Genomic DNA, 25,167 nt, shown 5'->3' on the forward strand with positions numbered 1-25,167 from the left:
TATATATATATATATATATATATATATATATAAATGTGTGTGTGCTCTTATTGAAATGAAAAAATACACTTAATGTTAAACAAAATGCATCATATAATGTGCATAATTTTGTATGATTTTTATATATATATATATATATATATATATATATATAATGGTTATATAAAATTCCCTTTCTATTTTATTTCACTATATATATATAATTATACATATAACCTGAACTGTAACAGTTAATATAACAATATATATAATTAAATCACAAACAAAATTAGATTCGTTGTGCTTCCTGAGTGAGCATCCTGTACTCACGGGCACGCGCTTGCTGTCCATTCACGGCTTCAATATGATTCTAGTGAGGCGCGCCCACTCTCCTCCTGCGCATTAAATTTACTCTGTTTTTCATTCTTATCTTTTGCTGTGATACTGTTTCTCTAACTAGGATGCTTGTGACGTTCATGTACTTTGGAAATTCGTACAAATGTGGAAAACGCGGCGTCGTAAAAAAGGCGCACATAGGGAATCCATGGTAAGAAAATCATATTTTTTGGGCAAGTGGAGAAAGAATGCCGCAGGGTTTATAGGCATTATAGGCGACTCTGTGTGTAGACTGAACGATTTATTAGATTTTACTGGACGTTTGTTTTAACGATGCATGTGATTTATTGTATATGTTATTTTTGACACGATTTTATAGTCGGCTCACATTCACCTGCAGTAATATCATTTTTAACAGAGGTTAACGGATAAGAAAAGCCTTCAGATACTATGCAGATTGTTGCAGGCACGTATTCATCTTAATCTATATTTTTTGTGGATGACGGGAGCGCGCACGGATGATATAAGGTACAATAGTCATCCGGATGCTCTGTGTTTTAAAAGAAATTCCAAATAATTTGTGCACCAAGTGATATAACAAAGATTAAAACGAATCCTTCGAATGGTTAAAAAAAGCCATTAGGCTTAGTTGTGTATGTTCATTTATTGTGTTACAGTTATCATACGCAAAGCTTCAAATTGTCTGTTACTAATCAATATTTCTTTATCCCTTGTGTCCTTGCAGCAATCCAGAGGGTCTACCATGAACCATGTGCACAATGGGAGTATTAGCTCACTCTTGGGTGAACTAAAGGCAAAATGGGCAAAACTCTGAGGCTGTGACCACTTTGCATCTCCATGTGTACCATGAACAGCACTGCCTGGCCTTTGGACCTGGCTGAGTTAGGGAAACCTCGGAGCTTTAACAGCTCCCAGAGCCAGTCTGCTTCGGTGAGCGGCTGGGCCTTAATCCACACGGCTACCCTCGCCTCCTGCTCCCTCCTGTTGGTCCTCATCTTTTGTCTCGGTTCTTATGGAAACTTGGTGGTCTTCTTGTCCTTCTTTGACCCGGCGTTCCGCAAGTTCCGCACCAACTTCGACTTCATGATCCTCAACCTATCCTTCTGTGACCTGTTCATTTGCTGCGTCACTGCGCCCATGTTTGCACTGGTGCTCTTTCTGGACGCTGGAGACGCTAGTGGCGGCGTGTCCAAGGGCTTCTGCTTTGCCTTCCACCTCACCAGCTCGGGCTTCATCATTATGTCCCTCGAAACGGTGGCTGTGATTGCCCTACATCGGCTCCGCATGGTCCTGGGTCAGCAGCCCAACCGTACGGCCTCGTTTCCCTGTACTCTGGCCCTCACGGCACTATTATGGACCACCAGTTTCACTCTAGCGGCGTTGGTCACCTTACGAGCGTATCCCGGGAGCTCCGGACCTTGCCTGCCCCACTTTGGTCTTACCGGCAACAAGGCCAAGGTAGTATTGTACGTATACATTGCGGACTTTGCTTTCTGTGTAGGTGTGGTGTCCATCTCGTACCTCATGATCGCTCAGGCGTTGAGGAAGAACGCTCAGGTTCGGAAGTGTCCCATCATCACGGTGGACGCGACACGTCCACCTGCTTCTCATCCGCCGCTCATTGCCGCAGGTTTCGAGGGCATGCAGTGTACAGTGCAGGTCCCCTCGTTGTACCGCAACCAGACCTACAACAAGCTCCAACATGTCCAGACGCACTCCTTCACCAGGAGAACCAACCAGCCCATCGTGCCCGGGGCTGCCACTGGAGCAACTTGCTGCCAGTTGGTCTCCACAGTTAACCTGGCGACAGCCAAGGATTCAAAAGCTGTGGTCACATGCATAGTGATCGTCATCTCAGTGTTGTTGTGCTGTCTACCACTAGGTATATCCTTGGCGCAGGATATGGTGTCACCGGAGAGCAGCTTTGTCCACTACCAGTTTGAGCTCTGTGGATTCGCCCTCATCTTCCTGAAGTCTGGAATCAACCCGTTTGTATACTCACGCAATAGCGCGGGTCTGCGCCGCCGTGTGCTCTGCTGCCTCCAGTGGCTGACCTTGGGTTTCCTGTGCTGCAAGCACAAGACACGCCTACATGCTATGGGCAAAGGAAGCCTGGAAGTCAACCGCAACAAGTCCTCACACCACGAGACCAACTCAGCGTATATGCTCTCGCCGAAGCCTCAGAGGAGGCTGGTGGACCAGGCTTGCGGACCCAGTCACTCCCGGGAAAGCATGCCTAGTCCCTGTGTCACCGCTGGACGCAAGCCCCGACCCCCGAGCACATCTACGCCCATCAATACGCGCATAGAACCCTACTACAGTATTTATAACAGCAGTCCGTCAGCAGGCCCGAGTTCCCCCAACAGCCTGCAGCCGGTCAACTCTCAAACCACGGCCTTTGCCAAAAGCTACGTGGCTATGCACTACCACACCCACCAGGAGGCGCTGCAGGACTTTGACAGCACCTCGGCTCATCAGATTCCGATCCCATCAGTCTGAGCTGTAGAACATCATACTACTTGCTCAGCATCCAAAGGGGAGCATTTATAGTGTTTGCTTGTGGTTTGCTAGTGGTGTTTTGCTCAAGAGACAATATGCATCGAGTATCCAATAAAAATGGGACTAGCTAATTGTTGCTTTCCCCAAAAGTATTATTCTCAATGTTTTCTGGACTGAAGGATGTTCTATTTTTTACATTGACGTGGCATTTTCATGTACAGTAATAGTCTTCACGCAGACTGTATTTGTGAAACATCCTACATTTTATATATGAACTAATTAAATGTTTTGCAAGTGTATACTGACATCTTTCATTTGAGACCGAATGTTTAATAATGTACAGCTGTAGTTTGCTTTGTCAATCATCGCTTTTCAGGTATTGACACATCTTAAGCATTAATAAGCTATGGATGGATGTTTTTATGTAAGAGCATTATTAGTTCTCTGTGAAAAATAAAAAAACCTATAAACAAATAGAGACACTAGCACCACCTAGTGTAGGTAAATGGCCACATTGTAATGTTTAGCAGAGGCATAAGTGTTTATTTCTCCATAAGATTTTTTTTTTTTTTTTTTTGGCTCTAACGAATAGGGCTGTCTTAATGATTGTGTTTAGGAAAATATATCGGTTTAATTTTCATTGTAACTTAAATGGGGGAAAAAAGATTTACACTGCAAAAAATAAAAATGTCATTCTGCTTTTTTGTTTTGTTTTCCAGTACAATGAGATTTAACAAAAAAAAAGTGATTTCATGATTATCTCAAGAAAAATAAAGTATAATACAATAATTTTGATATTTTTCAGAAAACAAGTCATTTTGCATATTAAGTAAATGTACCTTGATTTAAGAATGTTTAAATATTTGTCCTGGAAAATCATGCAAAAATACTAAAATCCTCATTTTTGCAGTGTAGTCATTAAGGTGGTGTATGGATCTTCTCAACTGACTTGAAACATGAAACTCATTTTATTCAACTGAACATGTACAGGCTGAGTAAAAACCAGCATTGCAGGCACTGCAATGAAATGAAATAGTCTTGATAAATGTGTTCTTATAAGAGTTGAGGAGCCCTTCACCAAACACATTATTGTACAATAGTGGAAGAGGTTTCAATAAAGTGAGGGTAATCACAAATTGTAAACGTAAATCAATGACCCATGATTTCCAAAAAAAACGTTTAATTACATTCACTTTCCTTTGCATACAAGACAGTGTATTTTCCCTTGCAATTTGCATTGCACAATTACTTCTTAAATCACTTTTAAAAACAAACAATGTAATAACATCTCCATCTGCACAGTGATAAGGGCAAGCACTGAACTACCAGAAGTTTGATCAAATAAATAATGTATATTTAAAACAGCTGACCAACTTGTACAATCAATTGATTAACAAAATCATTTGATTAGATTTTTAAAGTGACTTTACCACAGCCAACTATCTAACTGTGCCAAAGCATGAAAAAAAAGATGAACATATTCAACAGGTTTGAGATTTGTAAATAAAACTTTGAGAATTCAGTCCTAGTGGCATCGCCAGGTTTAAAAGTTTCTTCAAATCTCCTCGTTTAGTCTTCAAACAACAGAAAGTGCAGTCACTGAGGGACTTTCTCAAAGGGTGGAGGGTCTGAGGTTCAGCAAGTCGGATCTATGGAACTACTAGACTTCATCAGACTTATCTCTCCCTCTAAGCATCATACTGCCTTCCTCTTCTGTATTGTTCGTTCTCCAAACTAAGCATTCCTCCATATAGACTAGCTAGGGATTGAAAGAAGTCCATTTTCATCTGCAGTGTCCAAGATCTTGCATATTACAGGCGACTCAACCTGTGGCAGAATGATAACCAGGAAAAGTGTTATCCACATGAAATGATCACAGTGTAGCATCAAATAAAAACATCATAAAAATAAAAAATGCAGTCAAATCTCAAAGACATTTTGTTTCCCACTCACCCCTAGAACATATTGACAGGTCTGAGGTTCCAGCATGTAAACTGTAACAGCATGAGGAGACTCTGACTCCTTACACCTGAGACAGAACAGGTAGGTGTTAGTGGCAGCATTCAACAAACCCAAAAACCTCAAATAGTATCAAGAAATTTGGATATCTCACTTGAGCTTGACTATAACCTGTCTCGGTTTCCCTGTTAGGTCACAAACATCTCCACGGCCATAGAAGTGAGATACGACCCTGATGAGGTATCACCAAGACAACATGACAATAAAATATGACACCCAGATTTTATATTTATATACTCAAACATACACACATACGTAGTCTGATTGATTTTTCTCCAAACTTTTGAAGAGTTGTGTGTGTGTGCGCGTGTATGTGTATATATATATATATATATATATATATATATATATATGCTTTATTTTTTTATTTATATTATTCAGGGGTTTTTTTAAAGCATGGGAATATGTGAGGGAAATATAAATCATACTTGACTTTCTGCGCTCCATCGTCTTTCAAATGATAAGATCGTGCCACATTTTTCTTGGCCCAGTTAATATGATCCTCAGTGTTCCAGCTGCCCACCACCACAATGTTCTTCCCTTGTTCTTTATCCTTCAACCAAATGCACAAAATGCAATTTAGCTCTCAATCCAGACATTAATCTGGAATTATTATATTTGCTAAAGAATTCAAAGACTTAACTCTTACCTCGTGATACTGGTGGACATGCTTTCCATAACAGAATTCATACTTCCACCATCCAACACCCTAGACAGAAACAAACATGTTAAACTAGGAATCCAATTTAAAGATCTACAGAAACAAAATCCATCCATCCTCACCCCATGCAGACAGTATGAGCCACTCAGAAACTCCTTGATCAGCTGTTCATCAGTCAAACGAGAGATGTGGGTGGTGCCAACGGTGACCTGGGCTTGCCCACCCACTGTCAGGGGCTTATGGGTCGAGGTATACGCCTCTTCTTTTACTGGAGATGCGTCCTCCTTAACAAGGGAGACATAGGGATTGCATTTGTAAAACTATTTTTACAATCATAATTTATATTACATAGGTTTTTATATACTTTTCAGAACTATTTTTTGCAGCAGTTATTCATTACCGCCCCCTTATCCCTAAGTAGGTTAGTGTGGAGATAAAGGGCAGATGCATACTCACCCTGGATGCTCTCTGTTCTCTTTCGCCACTTGAGCTGAACGGGGGTTTGAGCAGCTCTTCCCGCTCACGATCCAGCTGGGACAGACTCTGAGGTCTGAGAGGGGAGCCACCCAGAGCCTGGCAAAAGATGTCATTCACTGGGGATGACTTGAACCTGAGGAAAGATGGGCTGGATTATGTCACAAAGGACTAAAAATGGAAATAGACTTTGAAGGTGTTTGTGTATGTACCTGTATTTCGGGTGAGAACAGAGGAGGGGTGTGAGCACCACTACTTCATACTGACAGGTGATGACCTCAGCGATCGTGAGGATCTCATGTTTTGCCTCCGGGTGGCAGACGTACAGCACTGTGGTAGCGCGAGGTGTATTCTGTCTCAGAGGGCATTCGGTCCCATGTCCCATCTCTACGGGATAGTATGGTGTCAGCTGACCCTCTATATTCTTTGTTGGCACCTGGGAACACAAAGGGTTTTTTTTTTTTTTTTTTTTTATTCTCAGGTGACATTTCCTACCTTTATATTTAACAGCTACAAACCTGTATGTTGGTGTTTGATCTTTCTGATTCAGAGTCACTGGATTTCTCAGTTTCTGATTCTGAGAAGATAATATTTTGATCAAATATTTAATACATTACTAGAATATGTAAAGAAATAATTATAAAAACTTAAGCTTAAAAATGAACCAACCTGCACTCTCTTTTTTCATGGTACCCAGATAGTATTCCTGAATGTTGATCTTCTGAGGAACCAGAGACAAATAAGACCATTGAAATGTTTATATTACTTAGAAATCTTTTAATATAATCCATCCACATACACTAATGTTTGGGATCAGTAAGATGTTTTTATAGAATTAATACTTTTATTCAGCAAGGATGTATTTAATGCATCAGGTGACACTGAAGAGTGAAGACTGAAAATTCAGCTGTCGTCATCACAGAAATAATTATAGTAAAATAGAAATCAGTTATTTTAAATTAAGTAATTATATTTTACAATATTACTGTTTTACTGTATTCTTAAACAAATAAATACAGCCTTGGTGAGCATAAGAGACATCTTACAAATCCCAATTTTTTTGAGTAGTACTGTATGCATTTTTAATAAGATATAAGGAATGCTATAAATAAGGATCTGGCATGTAATTTTACAGCAAACGTCATAACCAGTGATTTTACCTGCCCCGTCTCCTTGTCCTCATGGTACTGCCGGACATGCTTCCCGTGGCACACTTCATATGTCCAGTATGACTCGATCTGTCATAGTTGCAATAAAAGCAATTCATATGACTGTTTATAAACGATAAACAGAAACTGAGAAATGATACTCACTCTGTAGGAGCAGCTGCTCTGCTTGAATAACGGCTCCAGTAGCACAGCTGGACTCGGTCCATCATAGTCCATGTCATCCTTCAAAAATGAGACAGACAATAAACTGATCAAATAAAACGGAACTAAACGATACACAGAATGGCTCAAGATAATAAGAATTGGCTATGCATAACCACACCTCCTCGTTGCCGGACAAAGATGGCAATAAACATTTGTACTTTTCTTTTTCTGCAGTTGTCATAATAACATAGTCATCTTCTTTGTACAGGCCTCCTGACGTTGACTGCAGAGAAAAAGGGATATTATTATATATTAGTGCGTATTTAACTTCTGCAGAAGCACTCATAAATCCATGAGATCCAGAGAGATAACCTAAACAGCTCTACTTGCCATTTATGTACTTTAATACTTCATAATGCTGTTAGAGAGAATCTTCACACTACAAGACAGCTCAAAACAACACAGCTCAACATCCCGCTGTTACTGTATGAAGCGACCTCAGCCAACAAGCTGATAACTAAATAAATACGTTTGTATTTACAGCTGTCGGGGTTTATTAGATGTCAAGACTCACCAGGGTGAAGTCTGCCCCGGGCCATTTGATTTTGAAGGGGATTTCATCAGAAAGCACAGGAGATCCTGCACGATTTGCAGACACTCCGACCAAAATCAGCCCCAAAAACCAACGCCAAAACACTCGCATCGCCCCTGCTGAGCCTCCAAAAGCGCTATCGGGACATTAGAGAGAGACAGCTGGAGGAGAAGGGTCACAAACACGCTTACTGACAGTCAGTGAGATCTAAAAGCCAACTGACTGCTGATAGTTTGACTAGAGTTCAAACAGGAAGCGCACCAGAACATCTTGCCACGTCCATTTCCGGCGTCAGACGGAAATTCACCTCAGCCAATAGCACGTGGAGGCTAATATACGCTGCGATAACAGATTAATACTTGTATTTTGGACGATTAAGAAAACATGATTTAAACGTTAAAAACGCAGTTGTGTAAGCATTTGTGCTAATCATTAATATTTTAAGAAATTGTAACTGTATTCATAAATATTTTTCGTTGTCTTATGTAATTTTCGCCAAAAATTACTTTACGTTGTTGTCTTGTTTAAACAAACATTTCTGAATGTATTTCTTCTGATAATTTATTGGCACAATGGGCAAAAAGCAAAATTATCAAATTATACTACTTCACAAAATATCTCAGAACACCGATTTACTGCTATTTTCCAACACAAATCATAGGCCTACAGTTCAATTTAGTTTTTAAATATTCCAAACAATTTTTCAAAATATTGCTTTTATTTTTAATTATGTTGTATCTTTACATATTGTAAAATAAAATAAAATAAATAAAAAAACCATGTAAACATGTAAGTTAAAAGATTTAGCAAAAAGAGTTGAATGGTTAAAATCCATTTAACTGCAGTGATTCACTGTTAAATAAATCATGTCTTGCTACATACAAAAGGATAAATATTACTGTAATATTTGGATAAGGACAATATCAGCCAGGGCATCCTTGGTAAACATCATATTTCTCAGGGTCTTCATTTAAAACTATCAACTACAAATTGCTCTCAAAGCTGGCAGAGATGAGCATTTTCAGATTTTCACCGGTCCTTTCTTCATCCCCTCCCCATTGGATGCAACATGTGAAGGGTATTGTGAATTTAATAGCTTGTGCTATTTTCATAAGCAGCCAGTTTAGTCTGAATAGTCTATTTTCCAGAATAATGGCAGGCAAAAGGAGATTTAATTTCCCTTCTAGTGAAGAGGTTACTATTTTCGTAGCGAGTGTCATACTTGAATGGCCTTTCCACATGGTTTGTGGATCACTGAATAAATGATCTATTTTCATGTCATAGCAGGTCTTTTGATGCTGGTGGAGAGCCTCTCTTAATGTCACTAGAAATGAAAGCAAAGCTGAGAGCTTGGAGTGGAAAGTGGACCTCAATCATAGTCCAATCAGTGGAGGGCAGAACCTGCTTTGTATTACAATTGGATGATATTGATGGTTGAATCATTGTTTCAGAAACATTTGCATAGGTAGATTAACTGTAAGGTATCAAATAAATGTTCAAATTGATGATTAATTACACTAAAATGTATTATTGTCTCAGATTTTTGTCCATGGAATGAAAGTCAGTATAGGGTCCAAAACAACACTGAACAACATTAGAGTTATGGGCAAAAGAACAGAGATATTTTTTAATAATTTGTGTTCTACAGAAGACAGAAAGTCATACAGGTTCAGAATGACATGAGGGTGATGAAATTAAGCTAGAATTTTAATTTTCGGGTGAACTATGCCTTTAAGAACAGTAGTCTATTCAATAAACAAAAGAAAAAATAAATACTGGATCCTGACAAATATTATGTATATCTCAAGGCTGCATCTCTGTACTAATATTTAGGCTGTCGTTGTGTCTTCTGACAGCTGTCATGTGAGGCTTTTTGTAAGGAACAAAGAAAAGCATGTCAATTTTCTCTCTGTTGCAAACAAAACATAACTCATGCAAAATGCATAGCTAATATCTTATCAAACGTTTCTCTCCACACAGAAAACGTGCCTTTCTGTTTCTCTCAGAAAAACAACGAGCTTCTTTACAACGATGTTTGCTTTAGTCTCTGAAGTGAAGCCCAAGCCCGTCTCATCCAGTAGAGGACGCAATCGTTCAGATAATTGGATTTGTACACCCCACTTTTAAGGTGATGTCCTACAGTTGCCAGCGTGCTTGGCAATTACGTTCATCTGCCGGTCGAAGTGAGCAGTTGGAAGCAGCCTGTGTAAGGCTCCTGACAGAGGAAATGACATAATGACCCTGCCCACGTCCCAGTGTCTTATGCCGGGTGTGGTCCGGTCACCAGCGCTGGAATCTCTCATCCTCCAGACTCACATCTCTCTTGCGCTCTCTAATGAGCTCCATATGATCAGACGGATGCTCTACTGCTGAAAAGGGGGAAAAAGGTATTTTTTGTCTTCTGATGAAAGTACCATTCTTTCTATACGATCTACAGATCACCAAACATGTGCACGAGTTTTGCTCGTTGTTTTCAATGGCTGTCTGTTCACTCTTTATGCGTATGATACCAAGGCAAACAAAACGAAGCATTTAAGTGAAAGACACAAATGACCAGAAGAGAAATATTTATCAATACCGTGAATGTATATCAGATGTTACCTCTCGGTGAGTGTGAAGTTTAATCAGTAGTCCAAACAAGGAGCACCCTGTAGTGTAAATCTAGTACAGATTAGTTAGTAGTTTCTCTCCATGTTCATGAGTGATTTAAGTAAGCGAGAAATCATTTATTTTATATAATATTGTCTTATTAAATATAAGGTTCTTATTATTGAAAAATGGTAGTGCTTTCTATGTTTATGGTAGTGTAATTCTTATGTTTTGATCAGTTTAGTGTTTTTTACAAATTCAAATGATTCAATGACTCTTGTAATGCTGGAAAATCACTTGTTGCCAGATACTTGCTTAACATGAGAACTTGAGTCAAAAAACAGTGAACGGCTCTATTCAGTGAACTGATGCAAAAGATTTGAGTAACTGGAATTAATCAGAATCCCCTGGTCTAATGCAAATAGGTTTTGCATTTTATTAATCTAGAAGTAATCTGGTTCATTCCTACGCATATGACTGCAAATAACTTGTTAACAGTATTTTATTTAAATTAAAAGTCACGCTTTTTTTCTGTGACCACTAGCAGAGAGTATGCAGATAACATTGCACCCTCAGACTGAATGTGCTTATGCCAAAACACACAGTAGACACACAGCAACATAAGTAACACTGTGACATTTCGGTTTCAGCCTTTGCCCTGTGTCCTGAGAGAGAGTAATGATGGGGACAGGTCTCATCTTGCTCTTTGTGCCAGCTAATAGTCTTATGTTTCTCACTTAAATGAACTATTTACTCTTGAAAATGGCACATGACATGAAGTAACTGGGTTGTCTAGCTCTTGATAGAAACCATACCATTCACAAGATTTTATCAATTTACTTAAACGCACTCAAACAGGAAAAGAAACTGAGCAAAAAAAAAACAAACACTGAATGTTTCTGGTTTGGTTTATAAGAAAAAATAAATTGGCTTAATGATCCAGTCACACAGGTTCTTGAGTCAGAATAGACCACTTTTATGATGCTCTTTTGTTTGTTTGGTGTTTAAAAGTCAATATGAACCTGAAGACTTCAAAATTTCTCGTTTTTTGTTCCACTGAAAAAACAACAGCATAGAGAATAAATAACAACAAATATTTTTAGGTGACCTATTAAGGATCACAAAAAGAGTTTTTTGGAAATTTAGAAGTTTGTAAAACCACAATGTATAAAATACACTCACCTAAAGGATTATTAGGAACACCATACTAATACGGTGTTTGACCCCCTTTCGCCTTCAGAACTGCCTTAATTTTACGTGGCATTGATTCAACAAGGTGCTGAAAGCATCATTTAGAAATGTTGGCCCATATTGATAGGATCGCATCTTGCAGTTGATGGAGATTTGTGGGATGCACATCCAGGGCACGAAGCTCCCGTTCCACCACATCCCAAAGATGCTCTATTGGGTTGAGATCTGGTGACTGTGGGGGCCATTTTAGTACAGTGCCTTATTGTCATGTATAGTCTCATTGTCATGTTCAAGAAACCAATTTGAAATGATTCGAGCTTTGTGACATGGTGCACTATCCTGCTGGAAGTAGCCATCAGAGGATGGGTACATGGTGGTCATAAAGGGATGGACATGGTCAGAAACAATGCTCAGGTAGGCCGTGGCATTTAAACGATGCCCAATTGGCACTAAGGGGCCTAAAGTGTGCCAAGAAAACATCCCCCACACCATTACACCACCACCACCAGCCTGCACAGTGGTAACAAGGCATGATGGATCCATGTTCTCATTCTGTTTACGCCAAATTCTGACTCTACCATCTGAATGTCTCAACAGAAATCGAGACTCATCAGACCAGGCAACATTTTTCCAGTCTTCAACAGTCCAATTTTGGTGAGCTCGTGCAAATTGTAGCCTCTTTTTCCTATTTGTAGTGGAGATGAGTGGTACACGGTGGGGTCTTCTGCTGTTGTAGCCCATCCGCCTCAAGGTTGTGCGTGTTGTGGCTTCACAAATGCTTTGCTGCATACCTCAGTTGTAACGAGTGGTTATTTCAGTCAAAGTTGCTCTTCTATCAGCTTGAATCAGTCGGCCCATTCTCCTCTAACCTCTAGCATCAACAAGGCATTTTCGCCCACAGGACTGCCGCATACTGGATGTTTTTCCCTTTTCACACCATTCTTTGTAAACCCTAGAAATGGTTGTGCGTGAAAATCCCAGTAACTGAGCAGATTGTGAAATACTTAGACCGGCCCGTCTGGCACCAACAACCATGCCACGCTCAAAATTGCTTAAATCACCTTTCTTTCCCATTCTGACATTCAGTTTGGAGTTCAGGAGATTGTCTTGACCAGGACCACACCCCTAAATGCATTGAAGCAACTGCCATGTGATTGGTTGATTAGATAATTGCATTAATGAGAAATTGAACAGGTGTTCCTAATAATCCTTTAGGTGAGTGTATAATAATAATAAAAAAAAAAGTACTAACCATTTCCACAACATTCAAGTGGATTGATGTCGAAACAAGGAATGAAAAAAATCCCTGAACTTTATTCCTCTTTGCTGCAACCATACTATTTGAATATTGGCTCTGGTAGATTTTCATATTTCGAATACAGTTTTTTACAAGCGCAAATTCATGAAATCCATCTTTATTCATGAAAACAGTCTTCTGGTTAATATGATACAGCTGCCAAAGTTATTTAAATGTATCTTTTTTTCTCTCTCTCTCTGTAGAGGATTTAACGGAGACAGGGGAAGTCAAGACTGTATGATAAGGATGGGAATTCTTCAAGTGCTGAAAACTCAGTTGCTGTGCCATCTCATTATCTGTTATGTGTTCCTAGTCAGTGGGTTCATTATCAACCTGCTGCAGCTTTGTACTCTGCCACTGTGGCCCATTAACAAGCAGCTTGCACGCAAGATCAACTGCAGATTGGGTTATTCCATTTCTAGTCGTAAGTTCTGCAAGCTGTCACATGTGAGCTCACATCTTCCAAAGAAAGATACTGACATAACCATCCATGATGCAACATGCTTCCAGTGCTTATTTTGCTGCACTGAAAAACAAGTACTGTGTGAAGCGGCAAAATAGTAACAAAGTGGTTAATAATATTTGTCTAGAGATCATAATTATTCATGCCTCACCTGTTTAAGGCAGATTGCATTGTCCCACAATTGTATTGTAGGATACACAAAAACTAAAGCCATTATTCCTGTTTGAAAACCTCAGTGTTGCGCTGAGGGTAACAAAACAGGAAGTTGGTATTTTTGAATATTGCAAATTGCTGTAACATCTAATTAGTACATACAAAGATGATGAACTTGTTGGACTGCTACACATTCATGAATATGTAAATTAATTCTGCATTATGAACATATGCATCACAATTCAGTATGTATTTTTTCTGTTTGTTCAGAATTGGTGGCATTGTTGGAGTGGTGGTCTGGGACAGAATGCACACTTTACACAGATCCAGAAAGCTATAAACTTTATGGCAAAGAAAACGCCATTGTTGTCCTAAATCATAACTTTGAGATCGATTTTATGACCGGCTGGACCTTCTGTGAGAGATTTGGCATTTTAGGGGTAAGACAAAAACACAGTTATATATATTTTTTTTAAATGTACTTTCCCTCATCATAACAAGTGTGATTCTAAATGATTCTTAATTTGTTTTAATACTCATTTTTAAGACTCAATATTGTCATGATGCAAATAGACTGTCATGTAATTGTCATATGTTGCTTTTAGAGCTCAAAGGTGTTGGCAAAAAAGGAACTTTCCTTTGTTCCTGTGATTGGCTGGATGTGGTACTTCCTAGAGATCGTCTTCTGCAAAAGGAAATGGGAAGAGGATCGCAAAACAGTAGTGCAAAGCCTGCGCAACCTTCGGGATTACCCAGAAAACTTTTGGGTATACTTGTGAAATCTCATTGCACATTGTATTCTGGTCATTTTACTAGATTTCAGATTTGTCTTTTTCTTCATTTTAAACACACAAGTAGTTAAAGGAATAGTTAAACTGTTCACACAAAAATGAAAATTCTGTCATGATTTACTGACACTCATGTTCCAGTTCATATGCTGTTATTTTTTTCTGTGGAACAAAAAAGGAGAATTTTTTTTTTTTATAAAATATTAGCGCAGCTCTTTCCATGTGATGCTAGTTTGTTGCTGCTCTAAAAAAGTACGATGGAAAGTAGTGGTAATAAATTTATTCACTTAAAGAAGGGTCCAATTTTGGGTGAACTATTCCCATAACTCTATATTTTTAGCTTTTTTTATTTAATTTTATTTAATTGATGTTCAATTTTATGATGCATCTATAGTTCCTGTTGCACTGTGAGGGCACACGATTCACAGAAAAGAAGCACAAGATTAGTATGGAGGTGGCAGAGAAGAAAGGTCTGCCCAAACTCAAGTACCACCTTCTACCTCGGACCAAGGGCTTTTGTGTCACGGCCCAGAACCTCAGAGGAACGGGTGAGAGTTTCTTGGCCTTTAAGTAATGATGAACCCATAGCGATGTTGATGTCTTTTCAATTTACATTTAAATGAAAGAAAATGTATTTTTGGTCGATGTAGCCTCTAAAGATTTGGCTCGCTGACTTGGTTTGTCTCTTCTGTAGTTACTGCGGTGTACGATTGTACACTTAATTTCAGAAACAACGAAATGCCAACTTTACTAGGGGTGCTCAACGGGAAAAAGTACCATGCTGATTTATATGTGAGGTAGGAATGAAAGAAAAAAATTCTCTTCACATCACCCTTTGACAATATTTAACAGCCTGTTGTTTATTAAATGCTTTGTGATAATGTCTCCTGCTATAAAGTTCAATATGCAGTCTCCATAATTATTTATAAATGTTTTAGTTTAATGACCTACTATATGAATATGTTGTCAGTTGCAATATCAAGATAAACGGTCATGGATTTCCTTGTGCGTTTTAGGCGAATTCCTATGGACACGATCCCAGAAGATGAGTCTGAATGTTCGGCCTGGCTTCACAAACTCTATCAGGAGAAAGTAAGTGCACTACCTGCATTAGGTGTTTTTGTACTGGTCAGTGTTATTTTTGTATAGTATTATAGCATGTATGAATATTTTGAATTAGTAGTTTTGTTATGATTTGGTCCATTTATTACTTTTTTATATTTCTATTTAGCTTTATTTTTGTTTTAGTTCTTAAATAGAAACAAAATTCCATCAGATATTTTATTTCTGCTATAAAACAAGTATTTTAATATATGTTAATAGATTTAATTTTAGTTAATAAGAACAAGACTGGCTGCAGTTAGCGTTTTAGTTGGTATTAACCTAGCATGTCAATAGTATGCATGGACACACGTGGGCATTAAGTACTTTTGTTGTGCCATCTCACAAAGGATGAATTCCAAGAGCATTACAGACAGACAGGGCGTTTTCCGGGTCCCATTACAAGCCCTCCGCGTCGACCTTGGGCCCTGCTGAATTGGCTCTTCTGGGTTTGTTTGCTGGTCTACCCTCTCTTCATGTTACTGCTGCAGTTGCTGCTATCAGGATCCACCTTCACGGTCGTCTGTACATCTGTCTTCTGTCTAGCAGGTACTTGGGATAAATGCAAGGGTACGGGGTGGTATTTTCATATTGATGATAATTTAAGCTGGTGTAACTAATAGCAAAATAAAATTGCAGCAGATGATTTTTAGTCAATTTTTTTTGTCATCAAGCAACAAAGGAATTATATACTGCTGCTATTTTCCTCCAATCTGTTTTTTCAAAAAATAAAAATATAAAGGAGACCAATTAGGTGCTAGAGCAGTAAGTATATCTACAATTTCAATCTGGATTTACTGCATGCTGGTCAATTCATAAGCGCATGAATGAATGACACATTTTAATGCATTTAAAGTGCCCTTAAATATCATAGCATGTGAGCACAGGATTCATTTCAGATGTCAAAGTTTCATCTAAATGCACACAAAACAAATCTTGAACTACATGATTCAGATATGCTATAAGAAATCATGCATCTACAAGATATTTTGTTTAAATGAAGCTTTTACTTCATTTTCATTTCTCCTTTACTTAATACAAGGTTCCCACACCTGTTGACCAAGGAATGAGTTATGATTACTGGGGAAAAACTAATTTGAGTAAGTTCTAGTGGATGATAGCCAAGTATAACTAGATCCGTAGTGTTCTAGCATTCACAAATTTCAGTCACAAATCTCCCTGACTTTTCCATTTAAAATCCCCTGATATGTCCGTGGGAACCCTGTTTGTAGTATGATCTATTGCTGTGGTTCTCAGCCTTTTTTCCGTGGCAATCTTGGTTGAGAACCACTAATCTAATGAATGACATTATAAACCTGAGTGCTAGTAGCCCTAGTTTTGTTATAAAGCATGCTAACGTTACTGACTGTTGTGCAGTAAGTGATAAATGTTCACTTTTATTTTCAGTGTCAGTTGGTATCCGCTGGATGATTGGACAGACTGAGATTGACAAGGGTTCCAACTATGGAAATAAAGAGAGGCAAATGAACAACAACTGAAAGACTGTCATCCACCAGGGCAACAAGATCATGCTACTGTGCGGTCATTTTCAGAACAGGAACTGGCATTAGCCACGTGAAACCACCTTCATGAATAAAATTCAAGGAAATTGCCACATGAAGTTTTCAGAAAGAGTCATTTGAATAATTTAAAATGCTTCGTTTTGATTTACATTTTTTTAAAAAGACAAGTAGGCCATTTAAAAAAAAAGGTCTGTTTATTAATATTATTTTTTTAAATATTGCAAACACTGTTGGAGGAGCAGAGAACCAGCAGTTGATGCCTGTGTAAGAGCATTTTTGTCCACCCGTACGAGTGCAGCAGCAGAAAGGCGGAGTAAGACTGGCCTCTTCCCTCTCATTGGTTGATTATGCTCTTGTACACCCAGATGGTAAAGGCACGCCATTGGCCAGCAAAAGGCTGAGCCGACGCAGCACAACTACTTATAGGCTTATATATGACTTGTTAACAGTGGGCTCTGCAGCAAGGCAAACAAAAATACAATTTTAACAAAAAAAATAATGAAATTAAAGCCTTCTCTACTGTGACTTTCAGTCCCAGGTTTGTATGTTTTCTTCAGTGAACACTCATTGAAATTGTACATACAGTCAGTCAATGTCAAACTCCCTCCATTCTCCCATTCTCTGATGCTTTGTGTGGAGAACGTCCCTTGAATTTAAGTCTCCTAACACATATTCCCTGTGACTCAATCACCAACAAAGTGGCTATTAAACTTCAGTTTTACAATATGCTTTGTACAAAGAAAAATCCTAACCCTATTCTTACAGTATGTACATAACGCACTCGCACATTTCATCCCATGTTACTGTACATGTAAGACTTTTAACATTGCAAGGGGCTCGTATCGAGCAGAGCGTGTCTTTTTTCCTTCTTCCTCCCTCATGCCGTGTGAAGTAGTGCTAGCATTTATGTAAACATTAAGAGAATACACATCTTTCCCCATCACTCTTCATCTGTGCAGACCTGCAATTGTAAAAGACATGAGATTGATTGGTTAATGCCGTTTCCATCAGCCTCATCCAAGCAGCCAATCAGGTGACAGCGCGTGATGGTCTACCTCACCCCTCTGTAATTAGTGATGCACCAAAATTCATTTTTTACCTAAACCAAAATTCAAATTTCTAAATCAATAAGAGCACATTTATTTGACAATCAACACACAAATAAAAATGATAATTAAACTGGATATAAGGCTATAAGTTTTTAAATCAGCTTTTTAAATTAAATAATTGTTTTACTCCAAAATGACATCCATTGATTGAATTTTGCTAGAAAATTGACCAAATTTTAAAGCCAAGACTTTGTATAATAGTAACTGAGCATAGAGCTTATCGCGATTATTTGATGGTAGGAACACTACAAATAATGTTCATTGACATTATTGACAAATATTTTTAGTCATCACTAAAATACGTCATTGATTGTTGGCGTTTAGTGCTCAAAGTGAGAATTCAGTTGTGTCAGAGTCTTCTTTCATGTTTTTTCAAGTGTGTAACATGTTGGTGGATGTACTAGAAGTGCTGGTTGGATCTAATTTGGGTAACAGATTGGAAATTTGGCATGGTGTACAAATTTGGCACCAGAAACCAGCGCCTCATCTCTTTTGAATGTAACCATATGAATCAGCTGAAAGAAATAACTAGCTGTATGGGTGAGGGAGTTTATACCTTGACAAAAGGGTGGTCCAACAGGGCACTAGCGGTCCAGCGCCGCTTCGGTTCACTCTCCAGGCAGTGGACCAGGAAGTCCTTTCCCTCTGTGCTCAGCTTTTCAGGAATGGGTGGTTTGTGGCCCATTCCCACTTTATACATGATCTGGAAGTTATGCTCATATTCGTGCCAAGGTCTCTGAATTAACAAACAGGACAGAACATGAGTTACTTAAAGTAACATGATGTTTGTAGATTTTTTACACACTAAAGTGTCACTAAATGATGGTACTACAAAAACAATAAACTGGTGAACACCCAAACTGAATCTTGTTTTGTTGTAATTGGAAGAAATGAGATTAATTACATTTCAGTAAACCTAATCCAGCAGTACCAGTTTGGTTGTTTAGGCATGTGTGGACAAGCCCAGAAAATTCCTTTTGATTTGGTGTTGAATAAACACAGAGTGGGCATATTTCCACAACAGTTCGCTATCTTTAAACCAGTTTGGGGAAATGTTGGCACATGGATAGCATAAAAGAACCAACTCAGGCATAAAATATGCACACAGACCAGGTTTTTACCTTTCCAGTGACCATTTCTGTGAGAACACAACCAAGGCTCCAGATATCAGCAGCACGACCATGACCTTCACCCTTTGCTCTTGTGATGACCTCAGGAGCCATGTATGCTAGAAAGGAGCGAAAACAATGTATTTTGTGGTAATTATCACAATGCTACAGATGCCATATAGTGTTCTTTTATTGTTATTCATAAACTATTATGGTATTTAAATAGCTTTTTATTTTTATATTTTCTGTTTTACTTTTAATTTTCGTTTAATGGTTTAATCAATTTATGTGCTTTTATCATTTCATTTTTTTTAATTTAGCATTTATTTCAGTTGTAGTATTTTAATCATAGTACTTACTTTTATTTCATTTAGATGCCAAGGCAACATTAATTTTCGTTTACGTTTTTGTAAGTTTAAGTCTAATACCAATATTTAATTTTAGCTTAAAGAAAGATATTTGGAAAATATTAACAAGATTTATAAAGTTTGCATTTAAGCCATATTTAACGCTTAAATTTCCTTATATTTTACATTTCAAAATGCTACCATTTGTTAAACATTTTTTATATTTATTGATACAACCTGTGATGAGGTAACTGTTGTGTTGTTATTGTTAAATTTTTAAACAGTTTTCATTAATTGAAAAAGTATAAATATATGGAAAACTTAAATGAAAATGGCAACTAACTGAAAAAAAAAAAAATAGGTAAAAGTATTAAGTAGTAACTAAAACAATGAAATAATACAGCTAGATAAAATAATTAAAAAGCAAGAACTAATAAAAATGAGAAAAACAATAATAAAATTAAAATGAAAACTGAAACTACAACAGCTACTACAAAACATTAATATTGTAAAAGTAAATAATTAACACTAAAATAAAACTTTTGGTAACAGCGTGAAACTTTATACTGTTCGAGTTTTCCAGGATGCATTTCAGTTTGCCAATTGACCTTTTATCGTGAAATATGATACCATTAAAAAGTATAAGGTTCTCTTTTGTTTACACTTTTTGACAGCACTGGTGAACAGTTTAAAACAAAGGTCTAGTCCTCCAGCATGCTTCACAGAGTTTGACAACAAAAAGAACATGTCTTTTGAGACTGCCCTCTGGTGTCTAAACCTGGGAACTACAACTTCAAGTCTCTCACCTGCTGTTCCCAGTGTGCTGTTCACCTCTCCAGGCATCGTCTGAGCATTGTTCTTCAGCTTCACCGAGCAGCCGAAGTCCCCTAGCTTTATCAAGCCCGATGATGTGAGGAAGATATTGGCTCCTGGCAAGTAAAAGAATAACATTAAAAAGGGATGCAATTAAATATTTATAAGCTAGACATTCCATTAACTAGCTAATTACGAAAATGTCATTTTGTACCTCTGCATCTCAGAAAGGCATCTATCGTTTTGATGAAGAAAAAAGTAACTGAGAAAATGAAAATCTTGACGCAAATGAAGCAATAAAAGAACACCTTTAATGTCACGGTGTACAATGCCGTGTTCATGGAGCACATTGATTGCCGTCGTGATCTGCTTGCTGTAGAGGCGGATGACGTGCTCCTGCAGACCCAGTCTAGACACTTCCTCCAGGGTCCCTTCATCACAGTACTCCATAAAGATATACATCTCTTCCTGCAAGAGCGAACGGGGAACAATGAGGAATAAAAGCACAGAAGAGACAAGCAGACCTTCACATAACAAACACACAAAGCTTTTTACCCTGTGCAACTCTACACCAAAGTAGCGGACAAGGTTGGGATGTTTGATTCCTTCAAAGATCTTCAGCTCATCCGCTGTTTCCTTGATGGTTTTGTGGTCATTGGGCTGAAAGCGAATCTGGAAGCAAATTCAATTACAGATATTGAAGTGCTTATAGTGCAGTGCATTTTATTTACATATACATATATGAAATTAATATACATTCTCCTTCAGCATATACCTCCTTCATGGCCATCAGTTCTCCAGTGTCCACATTGATGCATGTGTAAACCTTTCCATACTGCCCTTCGCCTGTCAACAAAGAAAAAGTGTTATTAAAATGTAACAGTAAAGGTCTCTACTATGTAATGTACACATACTGATGACCACTGACCTATTTTGTTGCCTCTCTGCCATTTGAATGTGACCTTGCGCAGACCCACGTGCATCACATTGTCGTAGGACTTGGGGGTGTTGCACACCTGTCCGATGATGTTTCGCTGTCTCATGAGCACATAGTGCTTGTCGTCAAAGATGCGTACGGAGCGCCGCACAGCCTCCATAGGGCTCTGACGTGCTGCAGTGTCTGCAGGACAATTTTAAAATGTAAAAAATTAAAGGACAAATAGGTTTCTAAATGCATTATATTTGCAAATCTTCAATCAATCTTGAATCAATTCAAAACTGATTTCAAAAATTTCTTCAGTCACTGAAGTTTCAGTGTGGTATATTTCATGTATTAAAATGTTTTAATTAAAATATACACAACAGTTTGAATGTTTGGGGTTGGTATGATTTTTTTTTATTTCAAGTCAATTTCAAAAATACAGTAAAAACAGTAATAATGTTAATAATTTTTACATATAAATATATTACAATATAAATGTATAAAATGTAATGTATTCCTGTGATGGCTAAGCTTAATTTCCAGCACCATTACTGCAGTCTTCAGCATCGCATATTTCAGAAACATGCTGATTTGATTAAGAAACATTTCTAATTATTGTCAATGCTGAAAACCGTAATGCTGCTTAATATTTTTGTGTAAACCGTGATAAATGTAACAATTTAAAATTCTTTACTGTCACCTTGCTACCTAAAAGTATTCATTTTTTGCAACAAAAAAAAAAAAAAAAAAAAAAAAAAAAAAAAAAACTTACTGACCTCCGAACAGAAGTGTGTGTATTGTAGGTAAATATTTAATTTATAATACTGTATATAGAACTTTGTCAGAAGGTGTGAAAAACAGATATACACTTGTGTACTTTCATCTATCCTCTTTCATGAACTCAATTTTTTTTTCTTTATTTTACCTTTTGACTGGCTGATGAAGTTACGGAGCTCCCAGCTGCGACGGGCTGTACTGCTGGGGTCTGCTTTAGGATACGAGGGCTCTGGAAATACAAGAGAAAAAACTTACAGAATGTGTTTAATAAAAATTACACTTTGCACAAAGTCGAGTAATGCATCAATACCTTCTCTGTCCTCTGTCGGGCTGGAGTGGCGACTGAGGGATTTAAACTGCAGCTCCGCCGCCACAGATGAGAGACGGTCGTTCTCATGTACACTAGAGACCCTGTGTGGCAGAATCGAGTCAAATGTTACATACAGTCACCACCTTCATTCAGACAGAAACAGGTTAAGACACATTGCATGCAATAAGTAAAATGAAACATGTTAGATATGATGAGCATGTTTCACACTGCCACACAATGCAGATGGAAAAGCCAGCTCTATTCAAGCGCAGCAGTGTTAAGAATCCCAATAAGCAGCATTAAGCTCTTTCAAACTATATAAAACGACCTCTGCTACTGATATTAACAAAAGTTTATGAACAAGTTATCTGTCAACTACTCTTCAAGCTATTAATATTGACTGACAGCCTATATATGAATTGTTTATTCTGATTAATACTGCAAGCAACAACGCACTCATGCATTACAGTGATTTTACCATAGTTAAGAGTTTTAGCCTTTCCACTTGATGCTGTGCCAAACCGTGGTAGAATCACTGTAAAATGCAGCCTCGTTCTTTTATTGCCGTCATAAGGAGAATGTGTTGAGTGGCACAATGGATTTTGGGAGTTATATGAACTATATCAGAGTACTGATCAGGATCAGACATTTTCATTTACTAATGAACAATCCCATATAGAGGTGAGCTTATCCTTAAACAGCACTTTGAGATCCTTATGTACTTGGATCAACGTGTATTTTTGTTTCAGTGATGTCCCTGATGGCAGCGGGACAGAGTGTTTAAGCCAGTGATGCATGCTAATGCATGCCTCAGAGGCTATTAATACGGAAGCACTGGCCACTGTGAAAGTTGCAAAGAGCATACTTCACCAAACACATTTTTCATTCAAGCAAATCATCTGCTAAGGGCTCATACAGTATTGAAGTGCACAGCAATGTGGAATCAAGACAATTATTGTGGGCTGATTATATATCCAAACTAGCTGGCAAGGAGTATGTACTGTACTTAAATGTATTACACTTAAAGAGGTCATATTATACTTGTTTCATTGTTTTACATTTTTTCTTATTGTTAAAAATGTTTGTGTGTAATAATTCAGTCGTAAATAATTATTTTCACCCTCTCTCTGACACTGAATTGAATTAAACTGGTCATTTACTGCCTTTTACTGCCAAGCCTTTTATGCCCCATTTTCCGTGTGAAATTAAATACAGCATAAGCGCATTTTTCTGCACTTACACATGAGCTGCAGTTTTGTTGTGTCTAATATCTTTTGTGCTGCCTCATCCTGCAATAATGCAACATCGTTACAATGTGATAATCACAAAATGATTCCATACGGAGTTAAATTATTTTAAAAAGGGACATCAGGTGCAAAATTCACTTTTACATGGAGTTTGCAAATAAATGCGTCCTAGCAGTGTAACCACAACCACCCTAAAAATCCTTTCACTCTTTTTTTTTTAAATCCCCAAAGAACCTAACAGTCTCAATTATTAAGCCATTTTTTTAATTTTCTAAGTAGTATGACGTCATACTGCTCAGGCCCCGCCCATGACCGCTGACGGACTGTCCCATATTAGCATATTGCCGCCCTCAGTCAACTGTATGCTGTCAGACAATTTTTCTGTGCTCGAACAGCTGTAGTGACAATGTCTTGTAAACAATGCAGCTGTTTTGTAGTTGGATGTAAACAGAGCCACTTAAGATGCATGAGGTTTTAATGTGCCACCAAATACAGGGGTGGAGTGAGCAGCAGCTCATTATCATTTAAAGAGACATGCAACAAAATGGCTTGCTGTGAACTTGTTTTTGACAAGGTAAAAAGGGTTTAGTTTTACACAATCCATGAGGAATTTTAACCAAAGTATTCTTCAGACGTTTCATGAAGACCCTAAAGTGTCATACCAACTTGTGGAAAATGGGCATCCGATGTCCCCTTTAATATCAGAGTCCTTTAAGAAATACATGAAGAGCAGTAGGTGCTACATCCAGGCTTTCAATGAACTTGAAATACAGTATGAAATTAAATTGTTTTATGGTTTTAGTTAAGTATAACAATCCTGGTGCATACTGCGGATTTAGCGAACATTCTCACATTTGCAGAGCATTGCTGACACTTAAATATAACTGGCCATTTTAATACCTCGGCTTTCCGACATAGGAAATCCAAAAGCTATTTCAGAAAGTTATTTTTGCCGTTTCAAAAATATATATTTTTGTACTGAGCTGTTGTCTTAAAGGTTGTGACGGTATGTTTTCACAGCTCCTCTCAGTAGTTCAAGGAAATTTGATTCCTGCTGATGTGACCCCTTTAATTTGACAACATCCTGTGTAAAAACAGCATTACTCAGAAAATGCATATTTTTCTTGTGGACTTGGGTGAGAAAACAGAACTTTTTACAGAAAGAGCAGCCTGTTCCAAGTTTTTCTGGTACCCATCATCCTGTTGGTTTAAAACATTTAATTGATTTATGAACACCAAAAGCCACGGGAAATGCTGTTCTAACAAGGATGCAATGCTTAGGATGTTAAAAATATTGCAGAGCTCCGTCTGGGGTTGAGAATGGGTGGTCCTGACTACCTGGTGTCATTGGGCACGCCGCCGGAGGATTTGGTGGCGTGGCCGTGTTCCCCTGGGGGCAATGGAGGGGTGGGACGGGGACCTGGGGGACACAACTGGGGACGTAGATCAGACGGGAGACTCCGAGAGCTGTGGTGGAAAAACAGACTTGACTGCCTCAGCATTCTGCTTTGAATGATGTGTGCGTGTGTGAAAG

General features: G+C 38.2%; 4 protein-coding genes across 7 annotated transcripts in view; 2 read left to right on the top strand and 2 right to left on the bottom strand.

The window, feature by feature from the left end:
• Positions 1–328: 328 nt before the first annotated feature.
• LOC306883904 (putative G-protein coupled receptor 75) lies at positions 329–3,133 on the top strand. The gene is made up of 2 exons (XM_079439410.1): positions 329–526; positions 1,061–3,133. The coding sequence occupies exon 2, from the start codon at positions 1,174–1,176 to the stop codon at positions 2,833–2,835; it is 1,662 nt and encodes a 553-aa protein (XP_079295536.1). The 5' UTR covers positions 329–526; positions 1,061–1,173; the 3' UTR covers positions 2,836–3,133.
• A 648-nt stretch (positions 3,134–3,781) lies between these two features.
• On the bottom strand, positions 3,782–8,187 carry LOC306884022 (endoplasmic reticulum lectin 1-like). Of its 2 annotated transcripts, none has more exons than XM_079439620.1 (14): positions 7,877–8,187; positions 7,481–7,585; positions 7,303–7,380; positions 7,150–7,227; positions 6,659–6,710; positions 6,508–6,566; positions 6,202–6,425; positions 5,972–6,125; positions 5,638–5,799; positions 5,504–5,563; positions 5,283–5,407; positions 4,949–5,026; positions 4,789–4,864; positions 3,782–4,662 (listed from the first exon to the last, which is right to left on the bottom strand). In XM_079439620.1, the coding sequence occupies exons 1-14, from the start codon at positions 8,003–8,005 to the stop codon at positions 4,591–4,593; spliced, it is 1,452 nt and encodes a 483-aa protein (XP_079295746.1). In that variant the 5' UTR covers positions 8,006–8,187; the 3' UTR covers positions 3,782–4,590. The 2 variants fall into 2 exon arrangements, with proteins under 2 accessions (XP_079295746.1, XP_079295747.1); XM_079439621.1 differs by having other exon boundaries at positions 3,783–4,662; positions 6,659–6,707; positions 7,877–8,181.
• Positions 8,188–9,874: 1,687 nt separating this feature from the next.
• LOC306884024 (1-acyl-sn-glycerol-3-phosphate acyltransferase delta-like) lies at positions 9,875–17,735 on the top strand. 2 transcript variants are annotated; one of them, XM_079439624.1, is made up of 9 exons: positions 9,875–10,281; positions 13,175–13,395; positions 13,858–14,027; positions 14,193–14,354; positions 14,770–14,923; positions 15,070–15,172; positions 15,392–15,467; positions 15,827–16,025; positions 16,884–17,735. In XM_079439624.1, the coding sequence occupies exons 2-9, from the start codon at positions 13,209–13,211 to the stop codon at positions 16,973–16,975; spliced, it is 1,143 nt and encodes a 380-aa protein (XP_079295750.1). In that variant the 5' UTR covers positions 9,875–10,281; positions 13,175–13,208; the 3' UTR covers positions 16,976–17,735. The 2 variants fall into 2 exon arrangements, with proteins under 2 accessions (XP_079295750.1, XP_079295751.1); XM_079439625.1 differs by lacking the exon at positions 9,875–10,281 and adding an exon at positions 12,270–12,328.
• The window catches only part of LOC306884023 (mitogen-activated protein kinase kinase kinase 4-like), a 29,154-nt gene continuing 21,164 nt past the window's right edge, over positions 17,178–25,167 (bottom strand). Inside the window, exons 17-27 of one of the 2 annotated variants that reach the window (XM_079439622.1) lie at positions 24,972–25,100; positions 22,387–22,487; positions 22,225–22,305; positions 21,306–21,497; positions 21,153–21,223; positions 20,933–21,049; positions 20,686–20,845; positions 20,371–20,493; positions 19,230–19,336; positions 18,665–18,844; positions 17,178–17,960 (exon numbers count right to left, since the gene is read on the bottom strand). In XM_079439622.1, the coding sequence (XP_079295748.1) occupies positions 17,940–17,960; positions 18,665–18,844; positions 19,230–19,336; positions 20,371–20,493; positions 20,686–20,845; positions 20,933–21,049; positions 21,153–21,223; positions 21,306–21,497; positions 22,225–22,305; positions 22,387–22,487; positions 24,972–25,100 (1,282 nt within the window). In that variant the 3' untranslated portion in view covers positions 17,178–17,939. The remainder of the gene's footprint in view (positions 17,961–18,664; positions 18,845–19,229; positions 19,337–20,370; positions 20,494–20,685; positions 20,846–20,932; positions 21,050–21,152; positions 21,224–21,305; positions 21,498–22,224; positions 22,306–22,386; positions 22,488–24,971; positions 25,101–25,167) is intronic. The other variant, XM_079439623.1, reaches the window with a different exon arrangement.

This window comes from Barbus barbus (genome assembly GCF_936440315.1).
Source record: "Barbus barbus genome assembly, chromosome: 18".
Classification (NCBI taxonomy): domain Eukaryota; kingdom Metazoa; phylum Chordata; class Actinopteri; order Cypriniformes; family Cyprinidae; genus Barbus; species Barbus barbus.

Bases quoted from the DNA above. Each gene is read 5' to 3' on its own strand.
- LOC306883904 (XM_079439410.1), top strand. From the start codon at position 1,174: ATGTGTACCATGAACAGCACTGCCTGGCCTTTGGACCTGGCTGAGTTA.
- LOC306884022 (XM_079439620.1), bottom strand. From the start codon at position 8,005: ATGCGAGTGTTTTGGCGTTGGTTTTTGGGGCTGATTTTGGTCGGAGTG. The intron at 5,408-5,503 runs GTAAGAGTTAAG...ATTTGGTTGAAG, and splicing joins ATGTCCACCAGTATCACGAG to GATAAAGAACAAGGGAAGAA. The intron at 4,865-4,948 runs GTGAGATATCCA...GTTCTGTCTCAG, and splicing joins CAGGTTATAGTCAAGCTCAA to GTGTAAGGAGTCAGAGTCTC.
- LOC306884024 (XM_079439624.1), top strand. From the start codon at position 13,209: ATGATAAGGATGGGAATTCTTCAAGTGCTGAAAACTCAGTTGCTGTGC. The intron at 14,355-14,769 runs GTATACTTGTGA...ATGCATCTATAG, and splicing joins ATTACCCAGAAAACTTTTGG to TTCCTGTTGCACTGTGAGGG. The intron at 14,924-15,069 runs GTGAGAGTTTCT...TCTCTTCTGTAG, and splicing joins CCAGAACCTCAGAGGAACGG to TTACTGCGGTGTACGATTGT.